A 21,703-nucleotide genomic window follows, 5' to 3' on the forward strand; every position below is an offset into this window, starting at 1 on the left:
AATTATAATTGTAGAATTTTGTATGCAATTCTTTTTCGCCATGAAACCTTTTATAGGAAAACTTATGAAAAGAAAGACCACAAATATTATGAGTATATTAGCATAATTCACACACATATATGAGTGCGACTTAAAAATATGAATGGCTTAGAAAATATAAAAGATTTAGTGGCACTTACCAGTTACCAATCACATTGTGGAGCCGTATATGGCTTGTTGGGATTTGTTTATTAACTATATGGGTTTATAAAAAGTATGTGTTGTTTAACAAAAATAAAAAAGTATGTGTTAATTTGGATATTTCTCTTGCGTATGAAATGTGTATAACTCTTTTTAAAATATATATGTATTCTTTCAATAATAGTATATATATATATATATATATATATATCCAAATATATGACCAAGAAAAGTAATACAAACTTCACTCAAATGAATGGGCATGGCCTCTCGAGGTGATACGAAGTTCATAATTCTGAAGGAAAAGCCCGAAAGAATAGTCAGAGAACATTAAGAGCCCAATACTCATTTAACATTACTCCAATTTTTCTTATAAACCTATTAACTATTCAGTCGTTCCGGTAGAAAGTACACATTTAATACTATTTGATTCAAGTTTAAATATTTTTTGACTAATACTAAAGAGTAGATCGATTATCTGTTATAACCTATCATATTAATTACTTAAGCGAAACTCAAACCAAAACTAGCCAAATAGCAATAGTTTAGTGTCTAATGAGAATTGAGCTCATGACTAACATATTCCATATCACCACCTAGTGCCGGGCATTCGGGTTTTCGGTTCAAGTCGGTTCAGCTTATTCGGTTTTCGGGTTACTCGGATTGGGATGTTTAGGAACCGTTTAGGAACCGGACATTTTTTGGATCGGTTCGGTTCGGATAATGTCGGGTTCGGGTCGGATTTCTATTTTTTTATAAAACCCGAAATGGAACTGTATTACAAATAATTTGGGTTTGGTTCGAGTTTAAAACCCAAAAACCGAAAAAATCCCAAAAACCTGAGCTAAACCCGGAAAAAACCGAAAATATATTCGGGTTATTCAGGTAGTTCGGATTTTTTTAGATATTTTTTTATTTATAAATTATATTTTATATATATTAAAATTTAAAATAATAAAAAATTCAATATATTCAAAATATTTGGGTACCCGTTCAGTTCTCGGTTCGATCCCGGTTCGCTTTCGGTTTTTCAGATTTAGAAATATAGGAACCGTTCGGGTTTTTATAATTTTCGGTCCGGTTTCGGTCCCGGTTTTTTCGGTTCGGTTTTCGGGTATATAGTATATGGAGGCCTGTGCACCCATAACATTTTATATAAAATAAATTTTGTTAAAGAAAGTGTTGAAAACCTGTTGGTTCCAGTGGAAAAGTGATGCAGTGCACCCTCATCAGCTCAGATTCAATTCTCACTGTCTACCTATTTTTGTTTTTATTACTAATAGTGCACCCATTAGATATATTTCCTAGCTTCGCCCCTGATCACCACCAGAGGACATGGAAAACGTAAGTGACACAATCAACTAAATAAATTTTAATGTTTGGTTACTTTTGCGAATTTTCATTTTTTAATTCGATTAGATAGTTGTTATAGTCTTTTTTTTTCTTGAATTAAATAAGGCTATTCTTGAATATAATAATGAGTATCGAATAGGTTGTCTTGAATTAGAGACGGTTGTTATATTTTTAAGGAAAGGGAATATAGAAGCAAGTGACAGACAAAAAGACACTGAAAAAGTAGATTTGATGTTTAGTTTCCCAAATAAGAATTAGTTTTTAAATAATCGTAATTAGTTGTTTAATAATCATTGTGTGCCTTCTCTTTGATTCGTTTTAAATTTCTGATATTTTTTCATTGCTGCAGCTAGTTTTAACATTACATCGAAGCAATTCATAATTTGAATTATGGCTGTAAATGGTATACACTCCATCTGATTCTAAATGTAAGTAATTTTAGCTAAAAACACTATTAAAAAAATTGTGGGATAAAAATGAAATATGTCTATTCTATTCATTTATGATCAAAATTGTAACTTTTCTGTTTTATAAAGAGTATTATTTTGACACTTTGTATTATATAAAAATATCATTTTAGAAGTTCAATGCAATTTACATGTATTCTAAACTTATTATTATTTACAAAATATATTAATCTTATAAATAATTTTATTTATCTTAAATATTATTAATTAAATAGATGTAATTAATAAAAACACAAATACGTTTTAATCATTTTTAATGTATAAAAAGTATCAAACTGACACTCTTTGCAAAATGGAAAAAGTAATAAATAATTTCTTTTGTATTTTATTTATTTTCTTATGGAATTGATGGTACAAACATTCTATTTCATTAGAGACAAATTGTATTTTTTTTTATCGAATTACTGGAACAAAGTATTTCACATTATTTCATTCCAAAAAATACTATTCGGTTGCAGCCTATATGTATTTGTCCTTTATACGCATATTCTTAAAAAAAGTGCTAATGTATTACTCTATTTTTGTTTTAAAATCAAATAATCAATATAACTGTTGAATTTATTTAACTCTATTCTATTTGAAAATAATAAAAAACAATAATATAGAAAAAATTAAAAAAATATTTTAAAAGTAATTTTGTTTGTACTTTTTGGTAAAATAAAAATAAAATAGAGTTAGAGAACATTTTACTCCAAACTTCATTCAGAATATAAAATTTGAGATTCTCTAAACATTGTGATACAATTTCATATGCGGGAATATTGACCATTAACACTCTTATAACACTCATTGGTTTTTGTTTTATAGTTTTTCAACTTTTATTGATGCTGGTAGTTAACTATTGTGACATACGAAGAAAAATAAAAGCAGTCTAAAACCAACATAAAAGTATAGATAACTTGTTAGTCTCACTTTGATACTAATCAAAATCTTATGAAGAAAAAGACAAGATATTGAATCAAATAAGCTGGTTTTATGGGTTTATATGATTCTTAACTTCACGAGTAGGGCACGGTTGGTGAGAAACATAGAGTCTTTTCAACATAACCCATCACCTCTCTATAATTCATCTATATATATGACTCCATTTTTAAATTAAAAAGCAGTCCTAAATCCTAATTCCAAATTAATTTATTAAATCAGCTCCACAGGACGATCCTGACTTAAGGAATAGCGGGAAACAGCATTTTCATACTTTAATTGTTACCATAACTTCAATTCATACTGGTTAATAAAGATTTCTCTAAAGAAAATAGTTTATTTTTTCTCATACAGAAATATAGTTGAAGTATGAAAAACATTTTCCTGATTAATAGGTGAAAAATAGCACCAAAATGGTCGTCAAAGATTGATTAAGAACTGTTTACTTTATCTATTCAATTGGCAAATCAACTTCGTGACATTCTTCCGTGATCTTCGGCTTTTAATACCTCAATTATGTTTTTCTTTATAGCATAAATCGGTAATTATGACATTTTCTTGATCTAATATTTGTTGTGTTTCTGTGGTCGGTGAGTCCAAAAGCGATAAATGGCTTTACTCTAACGGTATAATTCAAAGGTACGTAGAAACCAAATTTCTAACGGTAAAAATCAGGTATACTGAGCTACAATTCTGTGTACAATTATAATTAATTCATCTTTTACGTTTTCAATTGTATTATTTAACACTAGGCACATTACACATATAATCCACTACAACTAGTTGAATAGATTATTCCGATAGTATCTTTGTCGACTTGTTTCCGATAGTTACTTACTACTTACAATTGAATTAATTCTATGGTATATTTTTTCTGCATTTGTAAAGCATATTGTGGCAAAAAAGAATTCTTAAGTCACTGAGTAAAATTTACTATAATTCTTAGCTTATCAAACTAAAATACTGTACATTGACCTGAATTTAGGAATATATACGTATTCCAACTATTTAGTTGGATGAAATCAAGATTAATCTCCAAAAAAAAAGATTACTCTCCAAATTAATGAAAATCTGTTTTTTTATTTGTTACTTAAGACATCTAGAATGATTATGTGCACCTCTTGAGAAATCAGTTTTTTTTAATGGGATACTCTCACATAAATTTTGTTAAAATTATTATAACCAGTTATCATTAATAACATTATTATAACCAGTTATCATTAATAAAATTTCATTTGTATTTTTTGTTATATCATTTCCGATTCTTAGCTAATATTTTGATTAAAGTCTCTGTTATTTTTAGTTTGTAATTTGTTCATACTGTAACACGTTCACCTATATTTATATTGTAATACGAGCAAGAGGAATAAAAAAGGCGATGCTCACACTCGACTGACTTTTGTGTGTCAAGTGTGAACCATATTTGTTGGCTCACGTTGTAAAGAAGTCAATTTGACCAATTAAGTAAGTATTAATATTCAATTAGAAACCATAAATCTGTCATGGAAATCATATCTCTTATTTTACATCTTTTTCGTTTACTTGTCTACATAATCGAAGCTACTTAATTATTCAGTTCATTTTTAATTGAATAGCCATTTTCTATATTTTCTTACAAAATTCAACAAAGCACACGAGGGATAGTAGTCTGGAATATGTCTTTTTTTTTTTTTTTGTCAAACATTTCTTTCATTCATATCTTAAAATAGAGTAATAGAGGAACATAGTCTGAAGAAAACACACATTGCAATTGCAACAGCCAAACATAATGCCGTGCACTGATAAAAGTTAAATGATAGAGGACTGAAGAGAGTGGCAAGGTTTGTAAGGAGACAACCTGCGATCTCGTTCAAATCCATCCCTGAATGCAGGGTAGAGAAGAGGACAATAGAGTCCCAAATTTCTTGAAGCTTTGAAAATCCAGCAGATGATGCTGAAGGAAGGGCCACCTGCAGCGTCAAAGCTTCGGCTGCAAAGGTTGAGACCACATATAGTATCCTAGCAGAGCTTTGAGAGTCATGGGCTTCATCCATACCATGGATACACCATCCAAGACCTCCATTTTTAGAAGCATCAGTCCCTGAAACCATAGAAACCAAAGCCAACAAGACAAAGGTTCTAGTACCAACCCCATGCTGAGGTACTAAAGGGGGAGAACACAGTGTAACATCCTCATATAGAGGTAAAGACAACAGATCGCTTGCACCATCCTCATATAGAGGTAAAGACCGATCGCTTGCAACATCCTCAAACTGAGGTAAAATAAGATTCAAAGGGAGGACAATATCCTCATTCAGAGGTAAAGGACTCATCTTGAGACAACTAACTCCTAAAACGAGGCAAGGTTCATACAGGTAAGACTTGTTCCATAAAGAAACAGAGACAAAACCTTTTGAAAGCTTGACTAAGAGAGAGGAGGTTTCTGCAAAGATAAACTGTGGCTCGAGCTGAAAAGAGGAACTGTGCTGAAATCTGCACCAAGCAGTAGAAACACACACTCTAAATAACCCGAAAACAGTCCCGGTTAAACCAATGGTCGATGCAAAGAACCTCAGAGGAGAAGCTACAGCAACAGGAACCAGAGAGCTGCAACGAGGGAGGAAGACGACGGGATTGATGGAGGATTCGAGGGTTTGAAGGAGAGGAGCGAGGAGAAGGGGAACGTCTGGGGGTTCTGGAGGTTCTGGAGGGACGATGAGGAAGCGAGCTTTAAACGGACGAGACTTACACAGCGACCACGGCGGCAGATCTGGAGGAGGTGGATCTGGAGGAGGTCTGAACCGTGACGGAAAAGGAGTCACCATCAGGACCATGGAGAGGGAGAGGAGCTGCTTCAGAGGGAAGGGGAAAGAACGGCGGCGTTGGAGCGGAGGAAATTCATATGAGCGGCGCACCTTGGGAATCGGGCCAGAGAGAGAAACAAGTTTAGTTTGGATCGGAAATTTGGGTTTTGGAATATGTCTTATTAATTTAACAAATTCCTAAAGAGAATAGTCTGTTAACATTAGATATATTATGTGTATGGTGTTAAACAATGTATATCTATAGACGTAGTATTTATTCTTATTCATGTAATTTACAAACATAACATTACAGCAAGTTTGGAATAAAAGAAAAGGTGATGGGAAATGTGATTGCATTCCAATGTTAACCTGTCATTGTCTCTTGCTGGGAGCAAGTCCGTTGGACTGAGTCGGATTCGCATTTAATTCTATTTACTCGAATAATTTAATCAATTATCTGTATATAATGCATTGCACGTGATCTTGACGGTAAATCAAGGCTGGCTACTAAATTTGTTATATTTGTTCCATTTAGGCTTTCTTGTGTGGTGTATGAATAAACTCCAGATATTATCATTTTGGACTTGAACATCAATGTGTTATTTCACCTGTTTTTCTATCTCACTATGTCACCAGCACTGTTAATATTGTTTTCAATTATTCGGACAACGAAGCCATAGTAAATTATGTCGCGTTTGTACATGTCAGTTGGGTGAAAATAATGGAAGAGAAAGAATATCGTTCTAACAGTGTACGCTGTAGGCTTAACCATATACGATGTCATTTATTTCAATATAAAACATAGCTTCACAAATTATACAGCAGTACACTACAGTGTGCGATAAATGATTTTTTCAACAAATTTGAAAGTCTTACATATAATCTCTTATTAGATATCTATATAACTAACGCAGGTTGGTCGATTTGTTAAAACATATATTATTTTATATGAATCTTGAAAGTCAATAAGCTTAAATCGCGTTAAAATGTTTTTTTTTCTTCTTCTAAAAGGTTAAACTTTATGGTTTTAACTTTGCCCTATAATGTCTGGCCTAAAAGTTTATAACCTTCTAATCACTAAAAATATATTAATATATTTATTAGTTGTATATAATTAAATTATAAATATAATTGCAAAGTAACTTGGAGTCTTCACTCCCTCTAGGGTTAAGATAATATAACAGGCCTAACTAGTTTATAAAAGGGGCAGGTACACACCATCTAGTCTTCACTTCGTTTTCATAAAGGAGCCACTTCCAATTTCAAGAATAATAAATCGAAAAAAACTAGGGTTTCACAGATCGTGATGAAGAAGAGACAAGTGGTAATAAAGCAAAGATCAAGAAACTCCAACACCTCGTCGTCTTGGACTACTACTTCTTCATCGGCGACCAGTAGCATCCGTTACGTGGAGTGTCAGAAGAATCACGCTGCTAACATCGGAGGTTACGCCGTCGACGGTTGCCGTGAGTTTATGGCCGCCGGCGTTGAAGGAACCGATGATTCTTTGAGATGTGCCGCTTGTGGTTGTCACCGGAATTTTCACCGGAAGGAGGTCAACACGGAGGTTGTTTGTGAGTATTCTCCACCTAACGCTTGATTTTTCGATGATTCAACTTTTTCATTTTCTGTGATTTGGATTTTATCGAATGATTTTTAAAGGTGAAGTGATATATATATTTGTAAATGGTTATCGATGTGTATATTCACAGCTCACATACTGCCGGTCTGTATGTATTTTAAAAATATTGTATATATCTGTTTGTGATGTAAACAATAGTTAATTTATTTTACAAATTTAGCTTTTGGATTTTTATATGGTTCGTGATACGAACTTCATACGAATGAGTAATACCTGTGCGATATTATACTGATTAAAAGTTATATCTGATCGAAACTATAATTGTTTTATAATTTGGAGAATGTTATTGGATTTATTTATTTCACCGTTGAGCTTAACTATAGGATCGCAAGTCAGTATATCACAGGCAAGAAGCATATATCAGTACATCACACGATATATGAGACAATTTGTAAAGGATGCCTCTTATTTAGTTCAGAACATGGTTTTATAGTTCGAGTACAACTTCCAATACATGTCTGTAGCCTTCTCTCTTCTTTTTTTTCTTTGAATATAATTGAACCTCTGATAGAAGCTTAAACGTGTGATTAAAAATTGCTGAAACTTGAAAATGTATATATAGTTTCTTACAACGAAAATTAATGTATATATAACATAAGATATTTCCATTCAATTAAGTTTCAGGAAGTGTCAATTAATATATAAACCTCTAACCATCGTCTTACATGTAACTTACAAAAAATGTTGTATATTTAGAAATTTAAAATACATTCTAGCTAGAATCATATAGTATGTATAAAGACCAATAAAAAATGAGAGACTAATTGAGTTAGAAATTTGAGGATGCTGATGATGCCATAGTAGGCTGAATCTAATTCCATTTAGTTGGCCTCTTGAATCTAATTCCACTAATGTTATATTATTACGTGTCTGAAAGCATGAAATTTCTTTGTAGAATAGTGTACGCAATCTCTTTTGTATCGCAGACGGTCCACATATCGGATCATGTTCGCTTATCGTCTAGGTTAATGGTTTTTGTCTAATTAGTTTTCTTTTTTCTTTTTCTTTTTTTTTCTTAATTTTGGGAGCATCCCAGACAAAAAATAATCTCTAAATAAATCGTGAAGTCCACAAATTTTTACTTCGGCAATGTTTTCAAAACCGGACCGATCCGATGGTTGGACCGGATTCGATTATAAATCGGTTACATAATTGAGTTGAGTCTAATAATTGGTTCGACCATAAAGCGGTCACATAATAGATCTCAAAATTATTAAACTGATAAAAACCATTAAAACTATCAAAATCTATAAATCATCCATATAAACAAAAACTAATTTTCTGTTTATAATGTTTTATGTTTTAAATTCATTTACATTTTGATAATGTATTATATATAATAATATTACTTTAAAATTTAATTACACACTAAAGATACATTAAATCATATTTAACCATGACCCAAATAATTATCCGGTTCGATTTTAAAAATACTACACTCTAGATATTCAAATGAAGTCTAAAGTATAACTTTATATCCGTGTGATCACATCGTAAACTGTAATGAGTGCCTTCAATCTCAGATCACTTAGTACTCGAAGCCCGCCTACCACTAGATCATCATTCACCATCACCATGTGGTTTTTTTGTCTAATTAGTTAAATCAATAAAATCGAAAATAATTAGGCCGAAGCAACTACAATACAATATTAATGTAAATCAATATGGCCATGAAAAAAAAATTGGTTTTGTGAATAAAAAATGTTGTATTGGCTGCTTTTGGCATCATCTAAGTGGCCACTCGAATTTGTTGGGAAAGACAATGTTAGTTTAATTATTGTTATTACTATCGTTTGAATTCAAAAGAGTTTTATATTCCTTACTTTTTTAGCTAGAGCGTATCGTGAATCTCCAGAAATTTTGAACTGTATTCATTTTTATATATTGGCTTGAGTAAAAATGAAAGGTAGGATTATTATTCAAATAAATTTAGTTAATTAATTTGCCAAGTATTTTGAGAAAAAAATGCATTTATACAAAGTTTATGGTCCGAAACTACACGAATTTATAATCAAACCAATGTTATTTTTTTTTCTCAGTTTACTGAAATACATGCCGTAGTTTATTGACCATTGTGTTAGAGGTCACCAGTTCAAATGACCGCTGAGACAAAATTAATATAACATGCTGTGATTTCGGATTTAGTAGGTTACATGCTTCCGTCCTGAACCTCCTAATATTAAAAAAAAGATTGTACTAGTTGTTATTTGCAATGTACAAGTTAATATCCCTAGGTTAATATGAGTAACTAGTAATAAGATTGTAGTTGAAAAGAGTGACACGTAAAAAATATCCCTAGGTTAAGTAACTAAGTAGATTATGTTGGCTGACATTATAAATTAGGATCGGTCTCTTTCTTCTCTTCCGGGAGCTTGAAAGTGTATGAAACTAAAACCAGAAAAATAAACCTTATAAACTAAAGATTTAAAGAGTGCAGCACAAAATATCGGAACATCTTTTCAATTAGGTGGCATGCCATTGTCATGGAGAGCTTGAAGTTGAGATTGGTGAAGGCCCATTAATGGCAAATCAATCGTCATTCAAAAACCAATGATAATATTATTTTTAATACAAGTCAATTTGGTTTTATTTGGGTGAACAATCGGCATTTTTGGTTGATGGTTGGCTCTTTCGTAAATGTGCAATGTTTAGAAGACCCACCCACTAATTATTATGATTATCACTAAAGACTTTCTTTTTCTTTGTGTTAATTATTTTTTTCTTATTAATGGACCGACGTGCAGAGCCCTAGTGAGTAGTGCCCATTCTTTTTTTTGTGCAACCTTTCATTTCATTATCTTAAACTTCAAACATACAATAGCTAGAGGGAATTATCCATCCTCTTTGATTACAACAATGAAACTTAAAAACAACAGAAGTTAAATCAGATAGCTTCTCCGAAGAGATTGACAGCGGAAATGAGACACTGCTCAAATGCGTCGGGAGATTCACGGTAAAACCGGATTCATAAGTCATAGTCACTTTACATTGTGACGTTGAAAACCAACCCTTACCTCCAGAATACATCACAAAGACAAGTCTGGTTGCATCTACACGAGATAGCAAAACGGTGAAGGAGTTGAAAAGCTTTTCCGATTTTGCAATCGGGATATAACAATCTCTCATGGAGAGAAGGGGTGGTGGAAAAGTTCTCTCCTCTAAAAAGGAGGAGGTGGATAAGGATCTCTCTCGGTCCTGTCGAGAGGAAGATTTGATAAATTTATCCGCAAAGGATAATTTAAGAGGACTGCATGATTGGAGCTTTAGGAGTCTCAAATTTGGAGATGATACTGAACATACTCTTGAAATCGAAATAGCTAGCTTTGGTCGACACCATGGAGACATGTGGGAGAGAGCAATTGGATATAGAGTCTCGCTCACCAAATGACGGTTGATAATAGATGAATCTGACGACGTAGCTCGAGCCACCTTCAGACCGGCGTAAAAGCAAAGGTGCTTAACAGGATTTGGCGGAAAGACGGAATCTTTGGCCAAGAAGCAACTCCAGATCCCAATATTACCGTATCGGGGCCAGAGAGCATTTGTGAAACCATCGTTACACCGCTTGTTACCTGAATCTGTCTTGCTAAGAGAGTAAGAGCAAACACCGGACTCTGTTGCTGTGGAAAGTAATGGCCGTGACAGGGGATTGGTCTTATAAAGAAAAGCCACTTACCATGGACCTTTTATGAGCTTTTGAATGGGCACTACTCCCGGCAAGGTTCGTGAGTAGTGCCCATTCAAAAGCTCATAAAAGGTCCATGGTAAGTGGCTTTTCTTTATAATACTGTTCCTTTAAATAACCCTAAATTCGAGATTTTCTCAAGTTCTAGTGTAGTTCAACTTCAATGACTATTTACTAGTTAAATATATGTACACAAATTTTAAAATAAAAGGGGGTCATGATGAAGGAACTAGGATATACATTGGAATGACAATGCCATTATTTTAAAATATTATCCGTATTGAAGAATAAACAATTTAAATGGGCCAAAAATGAACAAAACTAGCTGTGGACCAAGACAGCGAAAAGAAACCTTTGGCTTATCTAACAATGTAGAGATGCGACTGAGAAAATGATTGAAGTGAAGATGAGTTCCTTTTGATACATGGTATCGATGTGATTTCTAGAGGCCCGTCCTTAAAGATCACATGCTTCTGTCCTTTTAATTCTTCATTCACATTTTTTTACTCTCTCTCTCTCTCTCTCTCTCTCAAACTATTCGATTCATAGAAAATGCTCAAAGCATGTATGCCGAAAGAAGAACGAGAGATATTAATTCATAAAAATCAATATTTCTTTTGACCAGTTGAGCTATGGTCAACTGGTGCGAGATCTGAGAATTTGCTAAAACTCTTCTGAATCAACTTCATTTGAAACAAAATTACAGTTATGTGTAAAGTCTGGACTTGAGATTAGTCTATGTAGTTTATCTGATAGTCCGGTAACACCCGTGATTCATCTATTTCTTGGCATTGTTCGGAAAGTATTCCACTCAGGTCATGCACCATGATAGCTGTTCAGAAAAATACGCATCGTATATCACTAAATACATTTCTACCGCTGCGAACAGGATCAGCTAATAGAGTATAAAAAATAGTTTGGATTTTCTTGTTTAACCAGTCGTGCATATGAGCACTAGAAGATAATAATTGCAGAAGTAGTTGTGTATTTATATCTTGCTTCAAAATGTTAATACAATGTAGATAAGAATTACGTACAAACCTGACAAATACTGTTGTTGATGCTCTGGCTGATACTGCTCATGATACTGCACCACATGGTAATCTCACAACTATTGTTGTAGATGATTCTAATGTGTAAGATTTCGTTCAGTGAAAAAACTAGTTGGAAATGTAGTACATGGCACCAATAACTTTTCCGTCTCAGTCGAAAAAATTCAAAAATATGTAAGTATGGCTGCTGTGTAAACTATCCGCTTAACTCTTAGCATTCTTGTAGCTAAGCTCTCTAATTTTATGTTTTAGTTTATTCTTATGAGTGTATGCTCATGTTTTCTAAAAACTCTTCAAACACTTATGACTTATAGAACATATGTATGATTTATAAGTCGTAGACTGTACTTTCACCTTAATACCTTTTCAACAGAAAAGATGAAAATATATAATTATACGCTTGTACAACTGTTCATCATATTTCCTCTTGCTATAAGTCAACTTTTTTTTTTGTAAGAAACAAGAATCAATAAAATTTTCTAAAATTGATTTTAAATTTCATGTTATCTATATTATTATTTGCGAAGTAAGTTTTTAGAATCGAACTTTCACGTTAAAAGTTAGACTGGTTAATGTCGTTATTACCCTTAATAAATAAAACATATAAATAAATTAAAAATAAAAACGAAATTTTAATTTATTTAATTAGATAATTGATTAAAATTAATAATAGTAAGAATTATCCAAAATATGAAAATATAATTAAAAAAAGATAATTTCTATATATATTGTATTGTTATCTGAAAAAGTCTTTTAGTGAAAAGTTAAAATAAACATAAATTATATAATTAAAAATAGAATATTGAGTTATTTTAAGATTTATTTTAGTATAATGAATATAGAGTACAAAGAACTTTTCAAAAATTTATGAAAATGTTTAAACCTGCATCGCAGGCAAAACACCTAGTTCATTAGTAATGTATAAAAAAAATCGTATAGACCAAAAAATAGAAAAAAAAATTTATATGTAATTTTGAAAAGTATTATGGTGGATGAGTTATAAAAAACTTATGCGAATGAGTTATATTTTTTTATGGAATAAAAGTTTTTTTTGATATTTTCTTTATTTATTTTAAATGTAATTGGATATTATTCTTTAAAGTTCAGAAAATTTTACCGCAGAGATAAAATATTAATTAATTAATATATAACATATTTATTTTGGATATTCTAAACATAGTAAAAATAATAAGTTTTACTTATAAATATACTATTTTATCACACATTCTTTTTTTTGTTAAAGTAATTTTTTATCACACATTCACACTATATATTTTTTCATAAACCAATAGCAATTCAATATATTCAAATACTATAAATAAATAATTTATATCCTTGACTTTTAATTTTTTTAATAGCAATTATTAGAAGTTCCTGATCGTTCAAAAAAAATCTTCGTGGAACAAAAACTGTTTTTTTAACCTAATAAGCATAACACAAAACACGAGGGAATCAACAAGCCAATATTATTGGGTAATAGATAGGCCTATTGTTTCAAATGGGCTATAGTAACTAGGCTCTGTTTCGTAATTGACAGTCAATGACGCTAACTTTATGTACCAGATCACCAACACGGCAACACGTTAAGTACGATAACGATTTATCGAAGATTATGAGTCGGTCTCTTCAATTTGATATTGGTACAGCGGCACATGTTTCTTTTTTTCAATTAATTTCAAAAGTCTACATGATACATAATGTCTCGTTTTTCTTTACTGGAACAATAACATTATAATAACTTATCGAAATTGTGTGACATTGACAAATGACAAGGTTAGTTATTATATATAGATAGATAACTAAGGATTATTTAAAACAGAAAATAACATTTAATGTAATCATGTTCTACTAGTCTAATTTATAAGTACGTATTAAACGATAATTGACTTTGGGTGCAGAGCGCAACCTTATTATGAATGCCACTAAGATCATAACACTACCTACCCTTGGTAGTTGGTATACGTTTAGAGTTTCTCCCCAGTTTTTTCTTAGGACAAATCTTGACCGTTGTTGCCATTATTTTTACCCTCTAAAGACACATCAATTAAATATTCTTGAACGTCATCATACTGATCAACCAAGCCTTGATCATCATATAGCCATTGATCGATCAAAGACAACGAGCCATGATCATCAGTAGTAGCATTATTAGTTGCTTCCATGTCAACGTTTGATTTACTCTCACCTTTGAATATACTTGTCTCTGTCATTATATTCAATCTCTCATCAACTGATCCAGATTCTGAGTTCGGTGAGAACAAAGAGTATTGATGATCAAGAACTCCTCCTTCACCGGTGCTTGAGCTCCGGTTGTTGGAGAGTGATGAAGTATTAGGCATTGAAGAGGACGAGCTTGTCCAGTTCTGTAGTAACTTAGAGATTTTATCTGTGCTTGAGGCATAAATAGCGGTGGTAGAATGATGATCATGAGGCTTTGGTGAGTCGGGATCGGCAGTGATCGATGAAGATGCTTGGTCAAGTGATAAGGCTTGGAACAAGGCTTGTTTGGCCATGTTAATGTCTGTTTGAAGTTTTTTCTCCCATTGGCCTTTGTTGACGCTTCTCCTGTTGTTGTTGTTGTTGTTGTTGTTGTTATCACAAGACGACATCTCTGTCATATTGGTGTTGTCGTCGTTGGTGTTACCATTTTGACGCTGAAGATTGAGTTTCTTTTTGAGATGAGTGTTCCAATAGTTCTTGATATCGTTGTCCGTCCTCTGAGGTAAATATGATGCTATGGCTGCCCATCTGATTTTCAAGACGATATCGAATTATATCAAGAAAAGTTAGAAGCGAAACATTAATACACCAATGAATGTTATGCGATTAACAAGAGATACCAGAGAGACTATTATGAACTTTCAACTCAAACCAGTTAGAAGTGAGTAGATTAGCTCCTATAAATTATACTATATTACTTTGGATTCTGTCTCGCTGATATAAGATTCTTTAACATCCATCAAATATTTGTACAATTTTATAAAAATGGAATTGCTTAAAGGAATATTTTCGGATACCTGTTACCCAAAAGAGCTTGGAGGTGGATGATAGTTTTCTCTTCATGTTCAGTGAAATTTCCTCGTTTGATCCCGGGACGAAGGTAATTAGTCCATCGAAGTCTACAACTCTTGCTACACCTTAGCAAACCTGAAAACATATATACATGTATATGTGTTATATATATATAAGTTAATAAGGTTAAAATAAAAATTAGAAATGAAGATCAAGACCGGTATTTCTAGGAACATGATCTCCAGCTTCCAGGGCCATGTTGTTGGATATAAGAGACTAAGATGATGTCCTCTTCCGGAGTCCATGGTCCTTTCTTCACCTCCATCTTCTCACAACAAGGTGATCTACCCATATCTACTCGCGCACGCTCTTGATCCTCTCCTTTCTCTCTCTCTATATATATATATATATTGGTAGGTACAGTGCGTGTGTGTATATGTGTGGAAGCTATATAAAAACTAGTAAGACTCCAATATTGGATTTCTGCAAAGAGGGTATTCTGAAAATGTCACTTTGAACTTGAAAGAGTATTTCCTTTCTTTAAATTGATCTTTCTCTTTTAGCTCTTTTTGTTGTTGTTTGCTTATTACAAGGGTGGTTTCACTAAAGAGTGCGGATGGTGAAGAGAAAGACAAAGCGTCTAGGTCACATGGGTCTTTCTTTGGATATATATGCATTGAGATAAGACACACATGTATTTAAACCGAATCCAACGCTAGCGCATAAAAATCAATTTTATATTAGTTTTTTTTTTGCTGAAAAAGAATTTTATATTTGTTTTCTTACGAATTTAATTAATTTGCTTCTTTACCATGTGAAGTGAACATGTGAAAACATTAACTTTATCTTTAACGCAACCCCTAAAATGCTTTAAGTAACAAACAAAGATACAACATCTAAAAAGTTTAACGCCAGTGAAAGTTATCCGCAACAAAAAGGGAAATTTGCCACTATATACACAAAAAAATCAAAATACACTAACAAACTAACAAAAACATCCTCTTTCTCCTATTTTCTCTTCTTATCTCTTTTTACTATCTCTCTAAAAAAATTGTTAATGTTGCAAAAAAGAAAATAAAAACAAAAAAATAAATATTGAAAGAAAACAAATGCCTTTACGTGGCTGTAGTATGATCAAATAGAGACAGCGAAGAGCATTTACTCATTTTTCTCTAAAAAGTCGTCCCTTCCTTTTCTATTTCTTTCTCTCGTTCACTTACGTGGCCGTACTAATCAAAGGGTTGGCATTGCAATTAGGAGTATTTAGTATTTACCGATTATACAGGTGAGATTTTATATGTTTAACTAGTGTTGAGAATCAGCCCTTCTCTTATCTCTTTTCCGCATGGAATTAGTATACTGTTCAAATTGACTCTAAATATGATAGTCACTCTATACATTAGAAAAACTCAGTCCACTCACGGATTATGATTTTTGATTTTTATATGCTGAGCATCCTCCAACTCATATCTTTTTCTATAATAGATGAATACTTTGAAACAAAAGGTTATCTCTATTTTACACTCTTCTATTATATAAAAATAGAAATGAATTGAAGATGATTCAACTTAAAAATAGACTAATAGTCGAAACTAGAAGAATATATTAGGCATGCACCTATGTCATGGAAAAGGTTTTCCGTACATGTTCACTATTAAACTATAAAGATTGCAAGTAAATCGTCTTCTCTAAGACTAGCCGACATTTTTCAAGAAGCTCGATCGGATCAATTCATATATACAGTGATCAGAGCAAAGTAAGTATAGTTCTCATTATGTTACAGCCAATAAACGACTCTCATGTATAAGCCAGTAAGTTTTTTTCTTATCATTTGAATAAGACTAAACCAACAAATCTCTACTTGTTACTCAGTTATTTTAATATATATATTATAGTTGTGCATGTTGGTACGTAACTACGTTTTATTAGAGAAGGAGTGATTGGTTGGGCTGTAAGTAACTTTAGCTTTAATTTTTATCTACAATCTTAAATACTATTAATCATGATTTATCTTAGTTTTTAAAGTTACAACAAAAAAACTAAAGATACAGCAAAAACATACAAAAAATGGTTATAAAAATTTTATTTTCTAAAGCCCCATATTTTAGCTATAGAAAATTTTAAAGCTAGATCCCTTAAAGCTAAATCAAAAATTTTTACAGACTAAATTTTAAAATAAATTTTCTACAGTTACAGCGTAACCAACCACCCCCATAATGAAAAAGTATATAGTATATATTTATGATTGTTGAAATTATGGTTAGATACGGTAAATAAATTTTACAATGTTTTGCATCACTATACAAGAGATACTGTAAAGCCGTACAGGTTTATTATTAGAAATCAAGGGAAAATTCGATAGTAGAATGTTTTGTATCACTATATCAATGTCAGCAGTAACAAAGAAACGGTATATTATATTTTAACGGAACAAAGGTTTAATAAGTGTTATTGACTTAACAATTACAAAATATTTACTTTTTTTTAATCGTATTGTCATATTTTGTTATCAATTGAATAATAATTAAACTGCTATTTAGAAATGATGATCTCAACAATAAAGGTTTAATTATAAAAATGGTTTAAACCGGTCCTGGGTGTTTGTCAAAAGAAAGGTTTAACATTCACGATTTCTTTTTGACTTTTCGTTTAAAGAAAAATCTCATATCCATCCACCTTTACTTTTCAAAAACAATTTTAGCATACATCATTTGATGTTTAGGCGACACATATCAAATTCAATGGTGCGAGAATTTATTGTTCTGTTCCTATTTCTGTTTCAGTTTCTTTTAAATTTTATAATGTTTCATTTGAAACATTACATATTTTGGCAGAAATTATGAAAAAACCGAGTTTTCATATTTTAAAGGTAGACGATTTTGAACATGAGTAGACGATTTTGTAGACATATTAATGGTTTTGTCATCGAAGTGTTCTTTTTAAAGATACACCTATTAATGGTTTTATAGATGCCATTTTGAACATGATTAGACGATTTTGTCCTTATTTACACTCTCTTTCCTTTTACACTATATTTTCTCTTACACTCTTACATTTTTATACTTTTACACTCTTACACTTTTATATTTTTACACTTTCACACTATATTTTCTCTTCCATGTTTACTCCACGATTTTTACTTTAATCTCACACTCTCCTTTTTCCTATTTTCTTTCTCTTTTCTCCAACAAAATATGCTAAATAAAGAAAACAATTTAAATTTGAAATAATTGAACATAAATATTACCGTGTAACTAATAACAACTAACATAAATATTATCAAAATATGTATTAGCTAATAAACAGTATATCATCTAACAGAACATGTATTTGTTACTTACAGTTATTTTTGGATAAATTTATGTGCCGGAAAAGTCCAAGGATGAATGCTATGAAGGTGTCTAGGATTTCTTCGGCACATGAAGTATCAACATAGACAAGACGAAGAGCTAGGACAACCGTTTAATTAAATAAATAACAAATAAAAATGTATCACATAACTACACAGATTTATCAGATAAAAAACATTTGCCAAATAATAATTAACTCAAAACCTATGTAGTCAACAACCCAATTTCCAGCTACCAAATCAAGCTTTAAACAATATATAAGCTGACAAACAATTTATCAAATCATTAATGAGTTTTACAAACAATGTATCAATTAACAATAAATCTTTTATAACATCATATAACAATTTATCAATTTTTTGATACCAAACTCTCTATCCGCTAACACCAAATGTACCATGTAACAAATCATTTAGCATATAATAAACTATTTATCAATTAACATATTAACTCATAAACCATGTATCAACCCATTTGTCAGCGACTAAATTAAGTACTAAACAATGTACAAGCTGAAAACCCACTTATCAAACCATTTAACAACTACATAATTCATATATCAATTAACGACAAGTCTTTTGTAAGATCATACAAACTATTTATCAATTATTTGTTATCAAAATATGTATACGCCAACATAATATGTACTATGTAACAAATCATTTATCATATAACAAATTCCTAGAATCGATACAGCTAGATCACAAACATATTTTAGAATTTTCAGAAACATTAACTCTCATGCCGCCAAGCCAAAACAATCAGAAACCCAAACGAACAACTGAATCTTGCATAAACTCATTAAAAGCAAACAACCAAGCAAAAAAAGACATTTTAAAAAAAAATTGATTAGTTTTCACCTAATAATCATGAGATTTCTTCTTATGACCAAAATAACCAGCCGGTTCACTTGCCTTATTCGAATCTTCCTCTCATAAACTAATTAGAAAAAGCTAGAAAATGAATAAAAGAAGAGAGAAGAAGATAAAAGGAAGAAAGTTAGAATCTAGGATAAATAAAAAGATAGCAAAAAGGCTGCAAATACTGACACAATTCTAATCAAATGGACTAGCAAGAGACTATAGCCTATAGGGTTAAAATCATAACAAAAGTATTAATATCACATTGTGGTAGAGAGCTAATTAAAAGTTTAATTATGTGTATAAAAGCCAATTTATCTCTTGTTTTTGACACATTTTTACATTTGCTTTCATGGTGAAACTGAACTACAAAATGCAAATGTATTGTCCAAACACTTTTTCTTGACAAGCTACTCAAAAAGTTAAAGTCTGACGTATATAATACTTTATTGTAAGTTCGCATCCTCCTAGTCCTACCACTAAACCGCTGACTCGTGGTTAAATGGTGCGATAATAAAGATTATTCTTGCAAATTTTTACAATTCACGTATCAACCCTAAAGCCAAACAACCTAGAGATACTTATTTAATTAGTTCACACTTCAAGCTAGCTGGTGTTAACATCACAAAAAAAAAATCAATCGTTCATATCCACGAAAAATATATCCTATTTTAATATTTTGTACGAATGATAGCTAGATATTGTCTTACATAACATCAAATAGATGAAACATCGAGAAATATCCAATCCATCTTTAGAAGTTTTGTGGAACACGTCAGATTCTAATTAGGAGTATTGTCATATTAGGTGTAATTAATGGCTTTGCTTTTGTGACAACACATAAGTATAATAAATTAATTAAGACCGGGTCATATTCACTCCATTTTCTAGTTGACGTTTTAAAGTTATACACACAAGTTAATAAGATATCTAATTTATATTTTTTAAACAAAAACATTATTAATTATTCAAATAACCATAATTCAACCAAAAGTAATAATTTACAAAATATAAAAATTATATAGCATAAAATAATATTTTACATTGAAATTAAAAGCGTCATGTAATTTGAAACAATTTTTACCCAAAACATCATCTATTAAAAAGATAGGGAATAGTATATTACAGCTATAAGAGCTGCCTACACATAACACATATGTGAACACGTCAAAATGTTTTGACAAATAATCTAATCTATTAATTTAGGGTCTTATTTTTATCTACTATTAACAAATCATAATAGGACCACTTAATGAATTAGTTTATGTGACATATTTGATTGTTTATATTAATAATAAATTAACTATAAATTAAAAAATTGATTATAACAAAATCTGTTGAGAAAAAATCTAACAAAATCCTACTAAAAATAAATATTTTAATAAAATAGCACATAAATTAATTTCGTAATTAGAAATATAATATTATTATAAATTAATATTAACTAAAATTATATTTTTAAATAATAAAATAAGAATTATACACTATTTTTATATTTTTTATAATTATATTCTGTATTATATAAAAATAGAAGTGATTTATGAATTAAATATGGAAAATTATATTAAATATGTAAATTAACAAATCATTTTTTAAAAAAATTATTTCGTTTAAATAAATTATCGCTCATCATTAAATTGGATTAAAATTCATAAACTATATAATATTTTTATTCAAAAATAAATGTATTAGCATAAGTTAAACTTTTATATCTACAACTATATATTATTTTTTTATTTATTTTGAAACTTTTAACAATATATTGTTTAAAAATATTTATGTACAAAAATATAATAGTATATAATAACTTTTAGTTCATATACTATTTAAAAAATATGTTATTAGAAAACTATGAAATTTTAATAATTCATTTAAAATATTAGTGACAAATCAAAATTTAATTATAAATTTATTTTTATTTTAATTATAAAAAAAACTAATGAGAAAAGTTTAGAAAATGTTACAATTTTTTTTTAATAAAATAATGTATTAACGTAATAACGAAAACAAATTCCAAATTCAAGTAATCTTCCAAACTCAAAAATAGTTGTGTAATTTTCCAAATCTTTCTTGACAAAATATATAATATTGAAAATAAATATTCAAACTAAAAATGATAATATTTTAAATTTTACAAAAGTTAAAATCATAGATAATAAAAAAATAACTTTTTTAAATGCACCAGAGAAAAACAAACTATATATGTTGTAAAAACTAAAGTAATCTAATATTTTGAAATCTTAATTAAAAAAAAAAAGAAAACTTAATATCATAACATCCAAAATATTATATATCAATAAAATTTAGTAAATAATATGATATATGCTAATATGTATAAATTCCTTAAAATAATTGGGTTATATTATTTAAACAAAACAGTGGGTTTACTTATAAATCT

At 30.5% G+C, this 21,703-nt stretch overlaps 2 protein-coding genes and 1 pseudogene across 2 annotated transcripts; 1 reads left to right on the forward strand and 2 right to left on the reverse strand.

Annotated features, from left to right (window-relative positions):
* Positions 1-242: 242 nt before the first annotated feature.
* On the reverse strand, positions 243-6,892 carry LOC106444386. The gene is made up of 2 exons (XM_022717707.2): positions 5,311-6,892; positions 243-5,001 (listed from the first exon to the last, which is right to left on the reverse strand). The coding sequence occupies exons 1-2, from the start codon at positions 5,732-5,734 to the stop codon at positions 4,622-4,624; spliced, it is 804 nt and encodes a 267-aa protein (XP_022573428.2). The 5' UTR covers positions 5,735-6,892; the 3' UTR covers positions 243-4,621.
* Positions 6,893-6,901: 9 nt separating this feature from the next.
* On the forward strand, positions 6,902-10,365 carry LOC106449646 (mini zinc finger protein 1). The gene has a single exon (XM_048735787.1). The coding sequence runs from the start codon at positions 7,011-7,013 to the stop codon at positions 7,302-7,304; it is 294 nt and encodes a 97-aa protein (XP_048591744.1). The 5' UTR covers positions 6,902-7,010; the 3' UTR covers positions 7,305-10,365.
* Positions 10,366-13,771: 3,406 nt separating this feature from the next.
* LOC106446197 lies at positions 13,772-15,776 on the reverse strand (annotated as a pseudogene).
* Positions 15,777-21,703: the final 5,927 nt, after the last annotated feature.

Source organism: Brassica napus, chromosome A7 (assembly GCF_020379485.1).
Source record: "Brassica napus cultivar Da-Ae chromosome A7, Da-Ae, whole genome shotgun sequence".
Classification (NCBI taxonomy): domain Eukaryota; kingdom Viridiplantae; phylum Streptophyta; class Magnoliopsida; order Brassicales; family Brassicaceae; genus Brassica; species Brassica napus.